This window comes from Pseudorca crassidens, chromosome 2 (genome assembly GCF_039906515.1).
Source record: "Pseudorca crassidens isolate mPseCra1 chromosome 2, mPseCra1.hap1, whole genome shotgun sequence".
Classification (NCBI taxonomy): Eukaryota; Metazoa; Chordata; class Mammalia; order Artiodactyla; family Delphinidae; genus Pseudorca; species Pseudorca crassidens.
The window spans coordinates 101,793,326-101,810,761 of record NC_090297.1 but is presented as its reverse complement, the minus strand read 5'-3'; the positions used below and the strand labels follow the sequence as shown (position 1 = coordinate 101,810,761).

Sequence of the window (17,436 nt, the reverse complement as noted above, 5' to 3'; positions counted from 1 at the left end):
ACTGTGTGCTGCAACTGCTGAAGCCTGTGTGCCTAGAGCCCGTGCTCCACAACAAGAGGAGCCACCGCAGTGAGAAGCCTGCGCACCGCAACGAAGAGTAGTCCCCGCTCACCGCAACTAGAGAAAGCCCATGTGCAGCAACGAAGACCCAACACAGCCAAAAATAAATAATAAATATATAAACTTATTTTAAAAAAAAGAGATTCATCCATGTGGCTGTGTGCAGACCTAGTCTGTTCATTTTAACTGTTATATTCTATAAAATTTATGTCAGATTTTAATTATCTAGTCCTTTTTTTTTTAAGATTTTTTTTTTATGTGGACCATTTTTAAAGTCTTTATTGAATTTGTTACAATATTGCTTCTGTTTTATGTTTTGGTTTTTTGGCTGACAGGCACGTGGGATCTTAGCTCCCTGACCAGGGATCAAACTCGCACCCCCTGCATTGGAAGGCAAAGTCTTAACCACCTGACCACCAGGGAAGTCCCCAGTCCCTTTTTGAGAGTCATTTAGGTGGTTACTAATTTTTGTCATTACAAACAGTGCTGCAAAAAACACCCTATACATATCTGCTTATGCACAAGGGATACTGTCGTACATACACCTAGGAGTCCAATGCTGGTTGTAATTTTACTAGACAGTGCCAAATTGTTCTGTAAATGGGGTACTTTCTACTCATTTTCATCACACTTGTACTGTTAGACTATTTAATGTTTGCTATTCTAATAAGTGTGAAATGATATTTCATAGTCATTTTTATATGCCTGTCCCAGATGACCACCGAAGGTAAACATCTTTTCATGTGTTGACTATTATAGTTCCCTCTTCTGCAAAATACCTGTTAAGTCATTCCACGTTCTAAAACACCGTGAAAAGATATTTATTGCGTAGATGATATGAATGCACAGGTAGTTCAAGGATCTGAAAAGTAAGGTTGGGTTTATTAAGAGTTTACATAATAATAATGCATTCCGAAATACCAGAGTACTGCATCTCAAGCTGAGATTCACAGCAGCATCACAATTCTGCTGGTGAAACGAATGTTTATTACAGGTTACATGTTCCTGTTGGTTAATGGATGCTTTAAATTCTGTGCAAATTATACCACAGAATATGATTCATGATCCTGAGGAAAACGAAGGAGCCGGAGTCTCTGACTTAGAGCAAGGAAGTAGGATCCATTTCCACTTTATGTCTAAACAGATCAAGAAACAAAGAACTGCATTCAAACCTTCCTCCGAACAGTCTGGCAAATAAGCACACACAAACACAAACACAAAATAGTGATAATGGCGTCAACTTTGAATCACGATTGGAAAATAGAAATGGTAATAAAGTAAATAGAATTATTCATATTTAAATACCACAAAAAACTCTTACCCAAAGGAGGGCATGCATATTTGAGTGGGTAAGAATTTTTCTAACTGCAAAATTATAAATCTTATTGCTTGTTCATAGGACAACCAGTTTTACAGAAGGCAATTTCTCTCCTCTAGCTTTCTTCTTAGGTACTCTAAAACCAAGTATCACTATTATCAGGTCACTTGCATCTTATCATGCTGACGAGAAATGTACAAAATCTGCATTTATTCTGTACGTATCTGAAAGTTGACCACTATGGAGATTCCAAAGATTGTGTTTGCAAGGCAAGTGAAGGTAGGTCTCCTAGGCAAAGGAAACGATATTGAGACGTTTGAGGAGCTACCTGATGATATCTATAATCCAAGAAAAGTTAACCTAAAGACCTTTAGAGTTGGCTTGTAATGTGGTCTTGTCCTCTTAGTTTGAACTTGGATGTGTTTGAAGTAAAGGGAGTTAACATCATTTTAAAAATAATAATGATCCTAGAAGGAAGAAAACAGAAGAATCTGTACAGTTTCCATCTCTGTCCCTCTAGTTTTGTGTTTCTCAGCGGGAGTTGGTCATCACCAAACCACAGATGTAGATAAGGCTCCTGTGAGGCAGCCCCCCCTCCCTGGTGGTCCCTCCCCCTGGCAGTCCCATCTACAATGTGCAGGACTCCCCCTCTCTGGCAGGGCTGCTATACCATTGGTCTGTACACTCACTGGACACTGGTAGACAAGTGCTTTGGTTTTAAAAAGCAAACATCAAGTTCCTTCCATTCAAGCCAGCCAACTCTGAAAAAGGCTTCTTACTTCTTCCTGTTAGAGGAAGCAACCCCCAGAAGAATGATGAAAGCATCGTGTTACAACTGTGTGACGGGACCCTCTAGTACTCGCACTCTGCAGGCCAGCTCCCCTAGTCTAAATCATCTCCAACAACAGACTTGATAGAGCAGCCTTTGGGGAACTCCACTCTCATATCCAGGAGAGCTTTGGGTGACCATAGGACCATGTGGATTATGTATCTCAATGGGGTAGTTGAGTCCTCACAAATGGGTAACAGCTGTGAAGAATTCACTTCTGCTTGGACCTGGGCATCTACTCTTTTGGGATCCGCACAGCTACAGGGCACCTCCTCAGCCCACACCTACAAGTAAAGTCAGTCACTCATCCTCAACACTCTAAGATCTAGTTCTTCTATGGTGAATACTGACCACACATCAGGCAGGGTTCAGTGAACGGTCATGGTCATGGGCTTAGACCTCTTTGGTACCAACTGGGTCTAACCAACTGGGTCAACCATAACAAAAAGTAAATGATGGAAATTTAACAGGTCCCGAACCCAGAACGGTAGCCTTTTTAGTGCCACACTCCACTCAAGACAAACTTATTCAAGGTCAGTGGATACCTGGCTAGGCAGGTGAGAACATAATGATACAGGAGATAGAGTGTAGGTGAGATTACTCAGAGAGGGAGTTACGTTCCTGAAATTCTTGGTTAGAATAGGAAAAGAATTTTCTCAAAGAGAAAATATAAATGCATGTCAGACATCATGATCACAATTCTATTCTCTCTGCATTAAATACTCTTTTGTGATTTAGCACAAATACTTTTTCCCCACAGGAAAGTGCATTTAAAGCTAAAACACACTTAAAGGAACCTCAGAATATCACATATTTGTGAACTGAGAACTTGTTTTGCTAGAGAAAGAACTGACTTCATCTGTCAGTGCATCATTTAAATGGTTCTTCTGGCTGGTTATGAAATCAACTGAACTTTCAAACATTTTAATGGAAAACAGAATCGCTTAGTCAACCCTCACCTCCAACCCTCCCAGTCTTCCTGTTGAGCAGTTGATTTATGCAAGGTTTAAGCAACTGGTGGACTGGTGCTTATACCCATGACCACCCTGTCCTTCCCTCAGAATAACTATCATCCCATGTTAATTGTAATTATTTAACTGCCTGCCTGCTTCATCCCACCCCCACTAGAATGTAAACTTCACAGGAAAGGGGCTTTGATTTATCTGACATTATAGCCCCTGATAAGCACATAGTAGGCACTCATTAAATATACGTTGAATGAAAGAGTAAGTAAAATGGCCGACTGGCATACTAATAAAGGATCTGTGAACAAAATGCCTTTAGAATAAAAGAAGTAATTGACATCAAATGGGCCATTTAAGCTGGCAAAGGAGGAGGAACTTGCGTGGCGAAGTGTATTTGTAGTGACCTTGAGCATATGGAACCTACAATTTTAGGCTGGGACAGAAAGTTTTAACTCCTGTAAAACAGTTCCCTAAGTTCAACTTTGTGGGGAAACTTTTGGGGCCATGTGGCAATTCTGTGAAGCGTTTACAAGAAGAAACCTTGACAAAAATGTCCATCCTTGGAAAAGGCTCCATGAGAGAAGGGGCAAAAGAAGAGTTGAGGAAAAGTGGAGAAGCAAAGTACTTCCACCTCAGTGATGATCTCCATGTTCTGACTGAAGTGTGTGCCCCGCCCCCCAGCAGAAGCCTATGCCCGGATGGGACATGCTCTGGAGGAAATCAAAAAGTTCCTCATTCCTGAGTATAATGATGAAATCAGGCAAGCACAGCTCCAAGAATTAACATATTTGAATGGTGGTCCAGAAAATGCAGATGTACCACTTGTTACCTTGCATACAAGAGGGGTACCAACCCCAGCAATAACCAGGGGAAGGGGAGGAGTCACAGCCCAGCCAGTGGGAGTTGGGGTACTGCGAGGGACACCGACTGCCAGGGGAGTCCTTTCCACCCGAGGGCCAGTGAGTCGGGGAAGAGGACTTCTCACTCCCAGAGCAAGAGGAGTCCCCCCAACTGGGTACAGACCTCCACCACCGCCCCCAACACGAGAGACCTGTGGAGATTATGACTATGACGATGGACATGGCACTGCTTATGAGGAACAGCGTTATGATTCCTATGATAACAGCTATAGCGCCCCAGCCCAAAGTGGTGCTGATTACTATGCTTATGGACACCGATTCAGTGAAGAGACGTGTGATTCCTAAGGGCCAGAGGAGTGGACTAACTCAAGACACAAGGCACCCTCAGCGAGGACAGCAACGGGTGTCTACAGAGACCAGCCATACAGCAGATACTGACTGTACTGTCTGATGTTGTGACATAGCCAGTCTCCATCAGTCCTGTATACTGTTCAAAGTAATTGTTTTCTACGAACAATCCCTTTTGAAATAAATCAAAATGCTTAAAATCTGGAGAAAACCAAAAAAGCAGTCTCTGAGAATTCTGTACGATGAAGAAGTGATTCCATTTTACACCACACGTTGTAGATGGCACTATGGACTTTAAAGAGTCTCAAGCCAAGGGGACTCTGGGCAGAATGACCCTGCAGAACTTAAACCAGAAAGAAATAAACCCCATGCATTGAAAGCTCCTGGATAGGAAGTCCCCTCAAATCCAGGAAAAGATGGTAAGTAGATACCAGAGCTGAAGGAGGCCCTCTAAATCAGCCCTTCTGTCAGCGGGTGACCAGGGCCCTCCCTCTCTGTGTTCCAGATTCCAAAGTGACAGCGCCACAGGTTAAAAATTCCCTTCCTATTCACAGCGTATTCCAGATAACAACTGGATTTTTCATCTCTTACTAACCAGCTCGCTGGCTTAAGTGCCCCCCACGCAGTCCCTCCCCACTCGAGGTGAGAGAAGCATGGCGCCTAAGGGACGAGGATCCGAGGCTTGGGTTGACAGGCCGGCCGGCGACCTTGGCTTTCCGGGGCCCAGGCCAACGCGCGGCGCCTACCCCAGCGCCGCCCTCGCGCGGGGTGAAGGTGGAGGCGGGAGAGGCTCGCCACACCTCGGGGTTTGCAGAGGCTCGGCATCCGGGCCGGGCGCTGGGGGTGGGGAGGGAGGTACGCCTCTCCCCGGACGGCCAGGAAGCGGGGACGTGGGAGCCATACGAGCGGCGGGGGACTCACCTGCAGCAACACCGCCAGCAGGAAGCACAGGTACATCTGGTAGATGCCCATCTCGCCCACCGCCTGGAACGCCTCCTCCACCTCCATGGCCGGCCGCGCGCTCGGCCCCGTCCTAGCCGCCAGCGGGAGCCCGGCCCCGACCCGCCCTCCCGCCGCCCCCGCTCCAGCGCGGCCCTCCCCGGCCGGCCCGGCGCGCGAGCTCCACGGCGCCCGGCACCGGCTCGGCCCAGCCAGCGAGGAGCCGGGCGCGGCGTGGGAGCGTGGGCGGGGCGGCGGGAGTTGCGTCTGCGCGGGCGGGGTCGGGGGGTCGGGGGTCGGGGGCCGGGGGCCGGGGGCCCGGGGCCCGCGCGGGCTTGCGGGTCCGGGGCGGGATGCCAGGTACCAGGGCCTCTGGGCTTCCTGTTAAAGATTTTTTTCTGAGAGGGATGGGTTTCTGCGCCGCTTAAAGCGAGAGGAGGAAAGAGGAAGTGGGCTCGGGCGTCGGCATCCTCTCTGATGGAGAAATACGGGAAGGGCAGCGGCGTCTAAGCCACAGCCGCTGCTTCGGGGACGGGGGACGTGATGACTGTTGGGAGACCCGGTGACTGCTAGCATAATCTGTACTTTTGTACGAATCAGTTAAATGCGGTAAGTGGGAATGGGTTCTAGATCCTTCAGAGAAGAGTGCTGTTCAACATTTCTTTCCATCCTGCTCTGTGCTATGTGGTCAGGCAACCAAATTCCTGCAAAACCGTGAGATACATTTGGTTATAGAAATATCCATGACATACGAAGGAAATACAAAAGATGAAAGATTAATTTGTGGGACAGGACGTGATGGCTGCCAAAGTGTTTGAAGGATAAACAGCAGTTTGAAGGGCTGGAAATGGAGAAATATGCAGCAGGACCTAGGGACGCTAGTCACTTGCCTTAAGCCTCATTTCTCCACTTCCTTAGATTGATTTTAACAGCTGCATAGTATTCCATTGTCGAGGCCACGGCACCCAATACAATATTGAACAGAAGAGGTAACCAGTTAATGCTTTATCTAGCCTTTTACGTCTAAGAGAGTGAGATAGGTCTATAATTTTCTTGTTACTGTTCTTGTCTGGATTTGGCTGTGAGATTATAGTAGCTTAGTAAAATGAGTTGGAAGTATTTAGTAAAAACTCTTCTTTAAACCATCTGGACTTGATTTGTTTTGCAGGGGAAGCCTCTTTATTACAGAGATAGAGACCTAGAGAGATTTATGTCACTTATTTTTATGGCTTTTTTTTTTTTTTTTTTTTTTTTTTTTTTGGTACGCGGGCCTCTCACTGTTGTGGCCTCTCCCGCTGCAGAGCAACAGGCTCCGGACTCACAGGCTCAGCGTCCATGGCTCACAGGCCGAGCCGCTCCGCGGCATGTGGGATCTTCCCGGACTGGGGCACGAATCCGTATCCCCTGCATCGGCAGGCGGACTCTCAACCACCACCACCAGGGAAGCCCTTTATGGCTGTTTGTTCTTGAATTACTTTTAGTTTTTTTTCTAGAAGTGTTACTATTTTATCTAGTTTTTCTGTTGTTTTTGGAATAAACTTGTTCATCTTGTTCTCTTGGGGTTTTTAAAATCATGCTCTAGCTGTATTTAGGCCCCATTTTTTTATTCTGAATATTATTCATTTTTATTGTCCCATTCTTATCAGTCTTGCCAGAAGCTTGTCTACTTTATTATTTTTTGAAGAAACCAGTTTTTATTGTGATTTTTCTTTATGTCTTTGTTTTCTATTTTATGGAATATATGAACTATTTTCTTTCTTTACTTATTTTTGCTAGTATGTAATTCTTTTACTGCCTACATGACTTGAAAGTTTAGCTTTTTGCTTTCAATTTTCCTTTTATAAGAATAATTATACATAAGACTATGCATTTCTCTAGGTACTACTTTGCTCTATTCCACAAGTTTTGTCATGTGGTACTTACATTGTCTTTAGTTTTAACTATTCCATGACATTGTAATGTCCTCTCTACCCAAGGAGCTATTTGTTCATTTTTTTTTAAGTTTTCAATTAAAGGTTGTTGCTATTTTTTAACCATCTTTTTATTGTTGATTACTAATTTAAATGCTTTGTGAACATAGATGATATTAAATCTTGGAAATTGAATTTTCTTGTGACCTAGTATGTGGTCATTTTAGAAAAGTGTACTGAATGTATTGAAAATACTCTCCATTTGTTTGGGTGCAAGGTTCTTTATCTATTAGATCAACCTTGTTAATTTTATCAAAGTAGTCTGTATTACTACTAAATTTTACTTTGCTGGATGTATCAGTTTTTAGTAAACGTGTCAAAATCTTACAAAATGATTATCATTTTCGAGTTTTTATCAAGTTCTTTTTATTTGTGAAAGTTTATGAAAGTACCAATTGTATCATTCCTTTTATCGTGATAAAATACCTTTTTTTCTCTTAATGCTTTTTGTCTTAATTTTCATTTTGTCTAATGTTAACATTGCTGTGTCAATTTTTTGTTGCTGTTATTTTCCTTGTAATCCCTTTGTTTTCATCCTTTCAGCTTTGTTACCTTCTAGACATGTTTATGGAAGGAGGGTTTATTTGTCTATCCAATTTTGTAGTCTCTGTCTTTTAACAGGTGAGTTAAACCCACTTATACTCATTGTGAATGATATATTTAGAATCATTTCTACTATTTTTTGTTTTATGTTTACCATCTTTCTTTTTACTTCCTGGCCATCTCCTGAAGTCTTAAAGCCATTTTTATATGGTCCTTCTTTCTTCTATTTTTGGGAGCTACACATTGCACTATTATTGTTATTATTGTTGTCATTATTATTATTTTAGTAGTTAACGTTTTAACATCCACATAACTGTACACTGTTCTACAATGTTGATAGTTACTTAATATATTTATTCTCTTTTCAAACTACACGAGATTCCAGAATGCTTTATCGGAGAAAACACAGGAGGACATAAAATGTTATGTTCTGAAAAGCTTTGTTAGGTGACTCAAGAAGTGACTATTGTGGTGCCAAAACACTGATGAACAAGACTAATGTGAAGTGTTTTAACAAAAAACTTTCACTGTTAAGGAAAATTGTCCTGCACTTGGAAATAATCAGAAAGCAAGAAGAGGACTGTATGTCCTTTCAATGTAATCATGAAGCATTATTCAACAAGCCCACCCCCAGGATTATTTAATTATTTAATTCAGTAGGAAAATTTACCAGTGTTTGACCTGGCTATTTGCTATGAATTAGAGTCTAGATACTGTGCAGTTACATGTAAATTTGTGGATTTTCTTTTTGGTAGAGATGTAAATGATTATGTTTAATAGGGAAGATAATAATCTATTATTTCATTGCCCTGCAGAACATTAATTCATTTTATATATAATCTAGCAATCTTTTTTTTTTCCTAGAAATAACCAGTTCTTCAAATGCTCTTAGAACCAGCTTTACCATCCTACTGCTTCCTTCATCAATTAAAAATAAAATCATTGACATGGGTTCATTCTGTATAGGTAAGAGAGTCATATTTTGAACTTTTGAAATTTTCCTTTGATATTATGATGCATGAGAGTGAAAAAATTATACATCCATATTTTATGATATATAGCTAAATAAATGAAGTGTTAAGTAGAAGCTGGGTTATTTCATCTTACTCGCTAAAAGTTTATGTATTTTAAGTGGGTCAGAAACTTTTCTACATATTCCGTGTTAATTCACATTGTGTTGGAACATATATCCTAAAAGCAGTTGGTTATCGTGAGAACAGAAAATACAACCCTGGGAGTGTCAGAAATGAGGTCTGTGGATTGATAGAGTCCAGGTATGCAGTGCTAAGGAGCTTCAACTTTTTCCTGCAGGTGATGGGGACCACTGAAGTGTTTTTTCAGGTTGAGCGTTGTGATTTTTAAAAGATGATTTGGCAGCAGTGGAAAATGCACATAACACCAGTTGAGACACTGTTGTAAGGGCCCAGGCAGGACCCAGTGAGGGTCTGAGAGCTTAAACCAGGACAGTGGTAATAGGGATTGAGAAGTGAAGTCAAATTTATGGTAAAATCTGCAAAAATTGACAGTGATTCATTTTGCAGAAGCATACGAGAGAGAAATCAGCAATGATTCCTATGTTTCTGGCTTCAACAACTGGGAAAATGGAGGTAGTACTATTTTTTTATATATATAAATTTATTTATTTCATTTATTTATTTTTGGCTGCATTGGGTCTTCGTTGCCTGTGCACGGGCTTTCTCTAGTTGCGGCGAGCGGGGGCTGCTCTTCGTTGAGGTGTGCGGGCTTCTCATTGCGGTGGCTTCTCTTGTTGCAGACCTTGGGCTCTAGGCACATGGGCTTCAGTAGTTGTGTCACACGGGCTTCGTAGTTGTGGCTCTTGGGCTCTAGAGCACAGGCTCAGTAGTTGTGGCGCATGGGCTAAGTTGCTTTGCGGCTTGTGGGATCTTCCCGGACCCAGGGCTCGAACCCGTGTCCCCTGCATTGGCAGGCGGATTCCTAACCACTGCACCACCAGGGAAGCCCAGAGGTAGTACTGTTAACTGAGGTAGGGAACACAGAAGGTAGAGTAGGTTGGTGGTGGTAGGTTGAAGGACCTGAGATAGGAATGGTGGGGCCTAGAGGCATTGCTCTTTTAAATGGTCGTTGCCCCTTTAAGATCCTGCCCTTCCCCCACTTAACCCACCCAGGCCCCTGCTGGATTTCCTTGCCCTCATTTACAGTCCCTGCCAGAGCTTCTGAGCATGCGCTGAAGGAAAAGCAGGACTAATTAAAGCTCTCCTGAGGCTCAAGGTATTGCATCTGTGGCTCTTAGCAAAGAGTTCCATTTTGAGAGCATATTTTCCCCATCTGACCATTCTTTACTCATTTTTCTTTTTCTTAAGTCCTTTCCTACTATAATTTTATAGTACCTGTATTTCTTTTAATAACTCAGAAGTAATGAACATCTGGGGTTTTTTTAATAATAAACAATTAAAATAATGTTTAAAATAGTGTGTCTATCAAATATACACTTGTTGGGATATGAGAGGAAGAAAGGTTAACTTTATCTGGTAAATTACATAAAGCCTTGAAGCAAATATACTCAATTATTGTCATCTTCTTTCTTTTGTTGTAAAACCTCCACACCTAACCACAGTGTCATGCCTTTTGCTTCACTGGTAATTTGGTGTCCCGGAAGGCTACTGAAATTTGGTATGCAAGATAACAGAATTCATGTGTGTTAAGTGTTGTTTCAAATCCTTGGAAATCAGTGTTGTATACCAGCCTAAATGTACCCAGAGTTAGTCTTTTTTAAAAATCTAAAGAACATTTTTCCTTCTGCATAAACCTTTATGCTGAGATAACTCTTTGTTAGTATGTTACAGCAACATGCCTTAATAAAGACAGCCAAAGTCCAAATACTTCTGTCAACATTAAGTTGATATAAACACAGCAAATGTGATGGGAGTGACCAGATCACAAGGAAGCCAGATTTTGAGGACAGATGTCTGGGATGAAGGAGCAAGAAGACAAAGGGAGGAAAAGCAAAACGATAATGGATTAGCGGTGAGATGGACGTGTCTCCGTGTTCTGGCCCTCCAAAACAACAACTGTCATTCAAAAACCATCTGTAAGTGGGTGAAAGCATATACTAAATTAGATCTAAATCTGATATGGAGGAATTGGCCATTTCCATGTCTCAAACCTTAGCAACAAAAGAGTATGAATAGAGTTAGGTCTGAAGTTCTATTTTTAGGTTACAGCAGAAAGAGATGAAATATGAAATTAGCCATTACTTACGTTTGAATTTAGATCATAGAGTGTTTTGCTTGCTAAGAGTCCAGTATTACATGCTGTCCCAAGAAGCACTGAGCTTAGAGAATGGGACATTCATTTAATTCAACAGATTCATTCCTGAGTGCCCAACTTTAATGAAAACGTCAGGGTTGTTGCTGTTACTGCCGCTATGCTGCTGCTATTTCTTATGCAGGGAAGTTTTACAACTAGGGAATACAGACTGAAATGACGAATTTGCCATACTCATGGACGTCTATCATTTGAGGCTATATAATTCAGTAGGATGGATAAAAATTTGCCAAATGCCCCAAAGTTCCCCAGGATTAAAATCTGGGTGCTACTGGAATTGCCTGAACCACTTGAGTTGGTTAAGTATTGCGCAAACATGATGATAACCTGCATATCAAGAGTCTTAACCCCAACTGGGCTTTCTAAATTAAAACCAGCAATTTACATTGCCTTCAGAAAGTAGGAACCCAAAGTAGATTTCAGAGAATCAAGTTTGATCCACTGGATCTACTCAGTCTCAAAAAGGAGAAGTCACCAATCCCGAAACCATTCTGAAAATCGTTGTGTATGAGAATTCCTTCAACAAATGCGTGCTGGGCATATTATTCTAGGTGTGAGGAATACAGGGTTAAACCAGCAAAGCCTCTCCTCTCGCTAGTGGCGCTTGCCTTCCAGTGAAGACTTTCTTCTTGGCTGCAGTACTGGATGGGGTGGTAGGGGTGAGAGCGAGGAAGAGGAGGAGGAGTTGTCGACTCTGGAAATTGCACACTTGCTCTACTATCTGATCATGAAATAGGCTCCAAATTAAAACATAACAATGTGGCTAAGTAGATTAGAAAGAAGAATGGTATCCATTATGTCTTCTTCAGTCTGAAGGCTCTTGTCCCTATGTTTATCTGCCTTAAGAAGAATTAGCCAGATCTTGTTATCTCCCTATAGTAGTGAGAGTCACTTAGTAGAAAGTTACATGAGTGCACAAATTCACATGAATTTTCAGAACCAAGTTAATCCTTAATTTACTGGCATCCAGCTATTTGAGCCTGAAGATCATATTGCATCTTAAATGATATAAACTCATCTTCATCGGTTTTCATATGAATGAGAAGAATATCTTATTCTCAGCCAAACAGCAAATCAAATCCTCCTGTCAATTATCTGTTTCAGTGCAAGATTTTGAATCGTCTCAGTTTTATTTGCCCCTCCTACCAGGCCTGAGATTCTTCTTTCACCTTTGTCTAATAAAGACATTTTTTAATTTAATTATAGTTGATTTACAATCTTATGTTAGTTTCAGGTATACAGCAAAATGATTTAGCTTTACATATATATGTATATATATATGTATACTTTTTCAGATTATTTTCTACTATAGGTTATTACAAGATATTGAATATAGTTCCCTGGGCTATACAGTAGGTCATTGTTGTTTATCTATTTTATATTTAGTAGTTTGTATCAGCTAATCCCAAACTCCTAATGTATCCCTCCCCAACTCCTTTTCTACTTTGGTAACCATATATTTGTTTTCTATGTCTGTGAGTCTTATTCTGTTTTGTAAATAAGTTCATTTGTGTCGTATTTTAGATTCCATGTATAAGCAATATCATATGGTATTTGTCTTTCTCTGCCTGACTTCTCTTAGTATGATAGGTCCATCCATGTTGCTGCAAATGGCAGTATTTCATTATTTTCCTTCACCTTTTTTTGTCACAGGACCTTGTGCAAACCCAATGAAGTTAATGTTTTTTTTAAAAAAATTTATTTTATTTATTTATTTTTGGGTGCAGTGGGTCTTCATTGCTGCATGTGGGCTTTCTCTAGTTGCGGCAAGCGGGGGCTACTCTTCATTGCAGTGCACAAGCTTCTCATTGCAGTGGCTTCTCTTGTTGCCGAGCACGGGCTCTAGGCATGCAGGCTTCAGTAGTTGTGGCATGCAGGCTCAGTAGTTGTGGCTCATGGGCTCTAGAGCATAGGCTCAGTTGCTCCACATCGTGTGGGATCTTCCCCGACCAGGGCTCGAACCTGTGTCCCCTGCATTGGCAGGCGGATTCTTAACCACTGCGCCACCAGGAAGCCCGAAGTTAATGGTTTTTCCTCAGGACAATGAGGGTACTGGAGAGGGTGCACTCATACACACACACATTTTGAATGCCATTTTTTAGAAATCACTGAGCCCCCCCCCCACATTATAAAAATGTTAAATTTAGGCTATGGGAGGTTAGATAATAGGTTTAAGATGATTCAGGGACATACTGCAAGCCACATAATTAGTTAGCACAGCAGTAACTAAAACCAAGTTCTCAAAAGTTTGTGAGTTGTTTTTTGTTTTTGTTTTGTTTTGTTTGTTTTTACTAACAGATTCCACTCTCTGGTACAGGCCCCATCTCTGAACCATTTTTTCTTATCTGGAAATATTAATATAGAACAATATTATCTTTGTAACACATTTACACTCTGATTCCTTTGTAAACAGAGTAAATGTCCCCAGATCCACGATTTTAAGGTTGGGACTTTAGCTCAATAGGGGCCCTCCCTCCCTAATAACTCAGCGACATGACTGCAATCGCAAACACGTGCTGAAGGCTTTCTCATCTGTTGTGTTTGAAGCCAGAGAATGGAATAGCACTGTAGCTTTCCTTTGTGGGTTATTCCTTACTCAACAGCCATTCTGCTTTTGACCTGAAAAACTGGGCCACAGAGATCTTGCACCATCAGGCTTCTTTCTTATTGGGCTGTGAAAGTCTAACATATGGCTAATTACAATTTACACCTCCTTAAGTGCTCCAACAATCCACTAAAGGATGTTTTGTCTCTTTGGTTTAGTGTTCAGAGCACTTTTTGCAGACAAAGCAGTAAACAGTTCCTTTGGAGGTGCTTTTTAATTTCAGATGATGATGGAAGATGATGATCTTCTGTCTGGGTTCTTAATGATGTATTCTCGGCCTGTTCTGTTATATGACGGTGTTCCTAATGATGTGTCATTGCCATTTACAGCATCCTGGTGACCAGCTTGCCTTTTCCTCAGCATCTTCTTCCCATGGTCAAGACATGAAACAGGTCCATTGAGGATAAAATGAAGAACTAAAGTAAGTGAAAGAAGATGAGATTTTAGGAGCAAAATGTCTATGGCATAAAATAAATATATATAACTGATAATAAAGATATTTGATCAAAGATACCTGAGTCATTTTGTGTTTATGTTTTTATTTTTGTCATTGCTCTTTTCAGCTGTGTATGTGTTTATGAGATAAATACATGCTCTGTTGCAAGGAGATGGGTGCTTCTTGAAATAACATATAATGGAAAGTTATTGCTTCAGACTAAAAATTTAGTTTTAGTTTGTTGGATGTCAAAATACAAGCTGATAATGAGAAATCACTTAAGCAGAGAAGTTTTCTGTTCAGTGAAGTGGTTTGCACAGGGAGAAGATGTGCTGATGGAGATGTTTTATTTGAAGCTGGATATAGAAGGTAAGGATGGATTTAGTCCTGGGGCTCTCTTCTGGCCCTGCCAACAGGTGACGAGCTGGCACCAAATATAAGCATGACAGCTTGGTGCAGTCAACTGAGACCCACATTTCCTTTTCCCTTCATCCAGGGAATAGCTAAAAACACGACTTCTAATTCCCTTACTGGCATGGGGCTGTGCAGAAATAAATAAGTTTTCAGTTAAATGAGTGTAAATAAAAATATGTCCTATCATTTATAATTTTAAAGTTTAAGGTTTGTAGTAGTGCTTTAGAACTAAAGTGATCTATGAACTAAAGTAATGTGAGCTCCCATGAGTTCTTGACCGTATGAACAATCTTGGAAAAGCCGATAATATGGGAGATTTCAAATTTGAAAATTCAGCTTTGAGATCACTGTTTATGGGATGAATATCCTTAGGGGAAACCTATACCTCCTTAATGGGGATGCAGAGCTAGGTGAGAAGATCTGGTCTTTCTCCTGTTACCTTAAATTGCTGATGTGCCCAAGACTCAACATAGCTCTGATAAAGATGCTCACAAATACACCAGATGAGCTCCTGAACTTTAATGTTTTCCTTTTAAGTAATATTTCTTTTAACTTTAAGTATACCTTTAAAAGTACTCTTAAATCTCCCAAAGGATGGTTAAAGGACAATGTGGCCAGCATTTATGAGAGTTCTGCCACAATAAGGCTCAGGACTGTTAGACCTTAGGTCAGAGGGACCAATAGGCAGGTGGACCCGAGAACCAGCCTGTTCAGGAGAACACACAACCTGGTCATCCCTGCAGCTCTAGTCTGTTCTGTGCTCATCTGCTCTGTGCTCAGAGACCAGGAAGTCTTGTACTTTCTACAAACAATGTCAATACAGGGCAAAAGTGCATCTGGAATTCTATCACAATCACACCTCCCTCCCTCCTTCCCCAGCACCTATCAAGGTCACTTTAAACTTCCTTTTAAAATTACATATGATATAGTCCCCAAGGCAATTTTAAAGTACTTCCATACAAGGAAACAAAAGTACAAAGTTATAGAAAAATAAAATCTTTTGCAAAAAAGAGGCTGCAGGGCAGGTTATAGTTTTTTTTGTGGGGCGGTGGTGCTTACTGAAAAAGAAATATGATTGCTTATATATTCTTTTTTATATCTTCACTTCTCGTTGTAGTCATATTTTCCCCGATACATGGCCATATTTCTAATAACTATTTTGAAGTCTTTGTCTGCTAATCTGCTCATTCTCTTATCTCTTCCTTTCTGGGTTTGTTTCTATTGATTGATTTTTTCTCCTGGTTATAAGTCCCAATTCCTTGCTTCTTATATATAGTGATTTTTCATTTGGGAGGAGGTTTTAAAAATGGAAGTATAGTTGATTTACAATGTTTCAGGTATACAGCAAAGTGATTCAGTTATATGTATATATGTTTTATATATATATATATATATACTCTTTTTCATATTATTTTCAACTATAGGTTATTATAAGATATTGGCTATAGTTCCCTGTGCTATACAGTAGGTCCTTGTTGTTTATCTATTTTATATATAGCAGTGTGTATCTGTTAATTCCAAATTCCCAGTTTATCTCTCCCCACCCCTTTCCCTTTTGGTAATGATGAGTTTGTTTTCTATGTCTGTGAGTCTATTTCTGTTTTGTAAATAAGTTCATTTGTGTCATTTTTTTTAGATTTCACATATAAGTGATATCATATGGTATTTGTCTGATTTACTTCACTTAGTATGATAATGTCTAGGTCCATGCATGTTGCTGCAAATGGCATTATTTCATTCATTTTTATGGCTGAGTAGTATTCCACTATATATATATTCTATTATATATATATACATTCCATTATATATATATATACACATATATACCACTTGTTCTTTATCCAGTCATCTGTTGATGGACACTTAAGTTGCTTCCACGTCTTGGCAATTGTAAACAGTGCTGCCGTGAACATTGGGGTGCGTGTAAATGATTTTTTATTGGATTCTATAAATTGTGGTTTTGTTATTGACCACTGGATGTTGCTGTCTTAGTTAAAGCTTGTTAGCCTTTGTCCTAGCAGGCAGTTTATTTATTTGTGCATTAGCTTGACCTTTTGAAGCTTTTTCTTAAGCTTTGTTGGAGTGGGTTTGGAGCAGCCCCTACTGCAGGGCTAATTTAGGCCTCCTGCAAGGGCATGACTCTTCTGAAGTGTCTAGTGACTGCCCCACATGTTCACGGTAGACTCTTCACACCAATTTGGCTTTTGCTTTTTCCATACCCTAGAATCGCTCTTTCTGGGATCACCAAGGACTTTTTAGTCCAGAGGATACTTTTCAGTTTTCATCTTACTTGACTGAACAACAGTAGCATTTAATATTGTTCACCACTCCCACCTTTAAAGACTTTCTTCTTGAGACTTTTGTTTCATGCCATTCTTGTTTTCCTCTTACCTCCATGGATATTTTGCCAGTTCTCCTTCTGCCCAATCTTTGAATATTCCTCAGACTTTTTCCAAAGCCCTCTTCTTATTTTACTCCACACTCTTTCTCTTTCTCCAGGGGATCTCATGGTGTCCCAAAGCTTCCACTACCTTCTGTTTTACACTGAAAACACCGTGTGTGTGTGTGTGTGTGTGTGTGTGTGTGTGTGTGTGTGTGTGTGTGTGTGTGTATTTTCTCAACCCCAGATGTTTTCCAAGCTTCAGACTCCATTGCCAATCACTTCTTCAATATCTCATCTTGAGTATTTTAAACACATCATGTTCTAAAGTGACCACGTGATTCCAGCCCACTGCCCTGCACCTGCTCCTCTCCCAAGTTTCCTGTCTCGTTGAAAGGCACCATCCAGTTTCTAATGCAAAAAAAATCTACAAGTCATTCTTGAAGCTTCGCTCTCAGTGTAT

At 40.8% G+C, this 17,436-nt stretch overlaps 1 protein-coding gene, 1 long non-coding RNA gene and 1 pseudogene across 14 annotated transcripts in view; 2 read left to right on the top strand and 1 right to left on the bottom strand.

Annotated features, from left to right (window-relative positions):
* SLC22A15 (solute carrier family 22 member 15) overlaps positions 1–5,461 on the bottom strand; it is an 81,295-nt gene extending 75,834 nt beyond the window's left edge. For all 13 annotated transcript variants that reach the window (XR_010941012.1, XR_010941013.1, XR_010941014.1 and 10 more), the window contains exon 1: positions 5,302–5,461. Coding sequence is in view for 7 of the 13 variants with exons in the window: in XM_067727388.1 (XP_067583489.1) it covers positions 5,302–5,388 (87 nt within the window). In the remaining 6 variants the exon portion in view is untranslated. The remainder of the gene's footprint in view (positions 1–5,301) is intronic.
* The window catches only part of LOC137219197 (uncharacterized), a 241,562-nt gene that overhangs the window by 7,924 nt on the left and 216,202 nt on the right, over positions 1–17,436 (top strand). The gene's annotated exons all lie outside the window — the stretch shown is intronic.
* Positions 1,619–4,578, top strand: LOC137212599 (KH domain-containing, RNA-binding, signal transduction-associated protein 3 pseudogene; annotated as a pseudogene).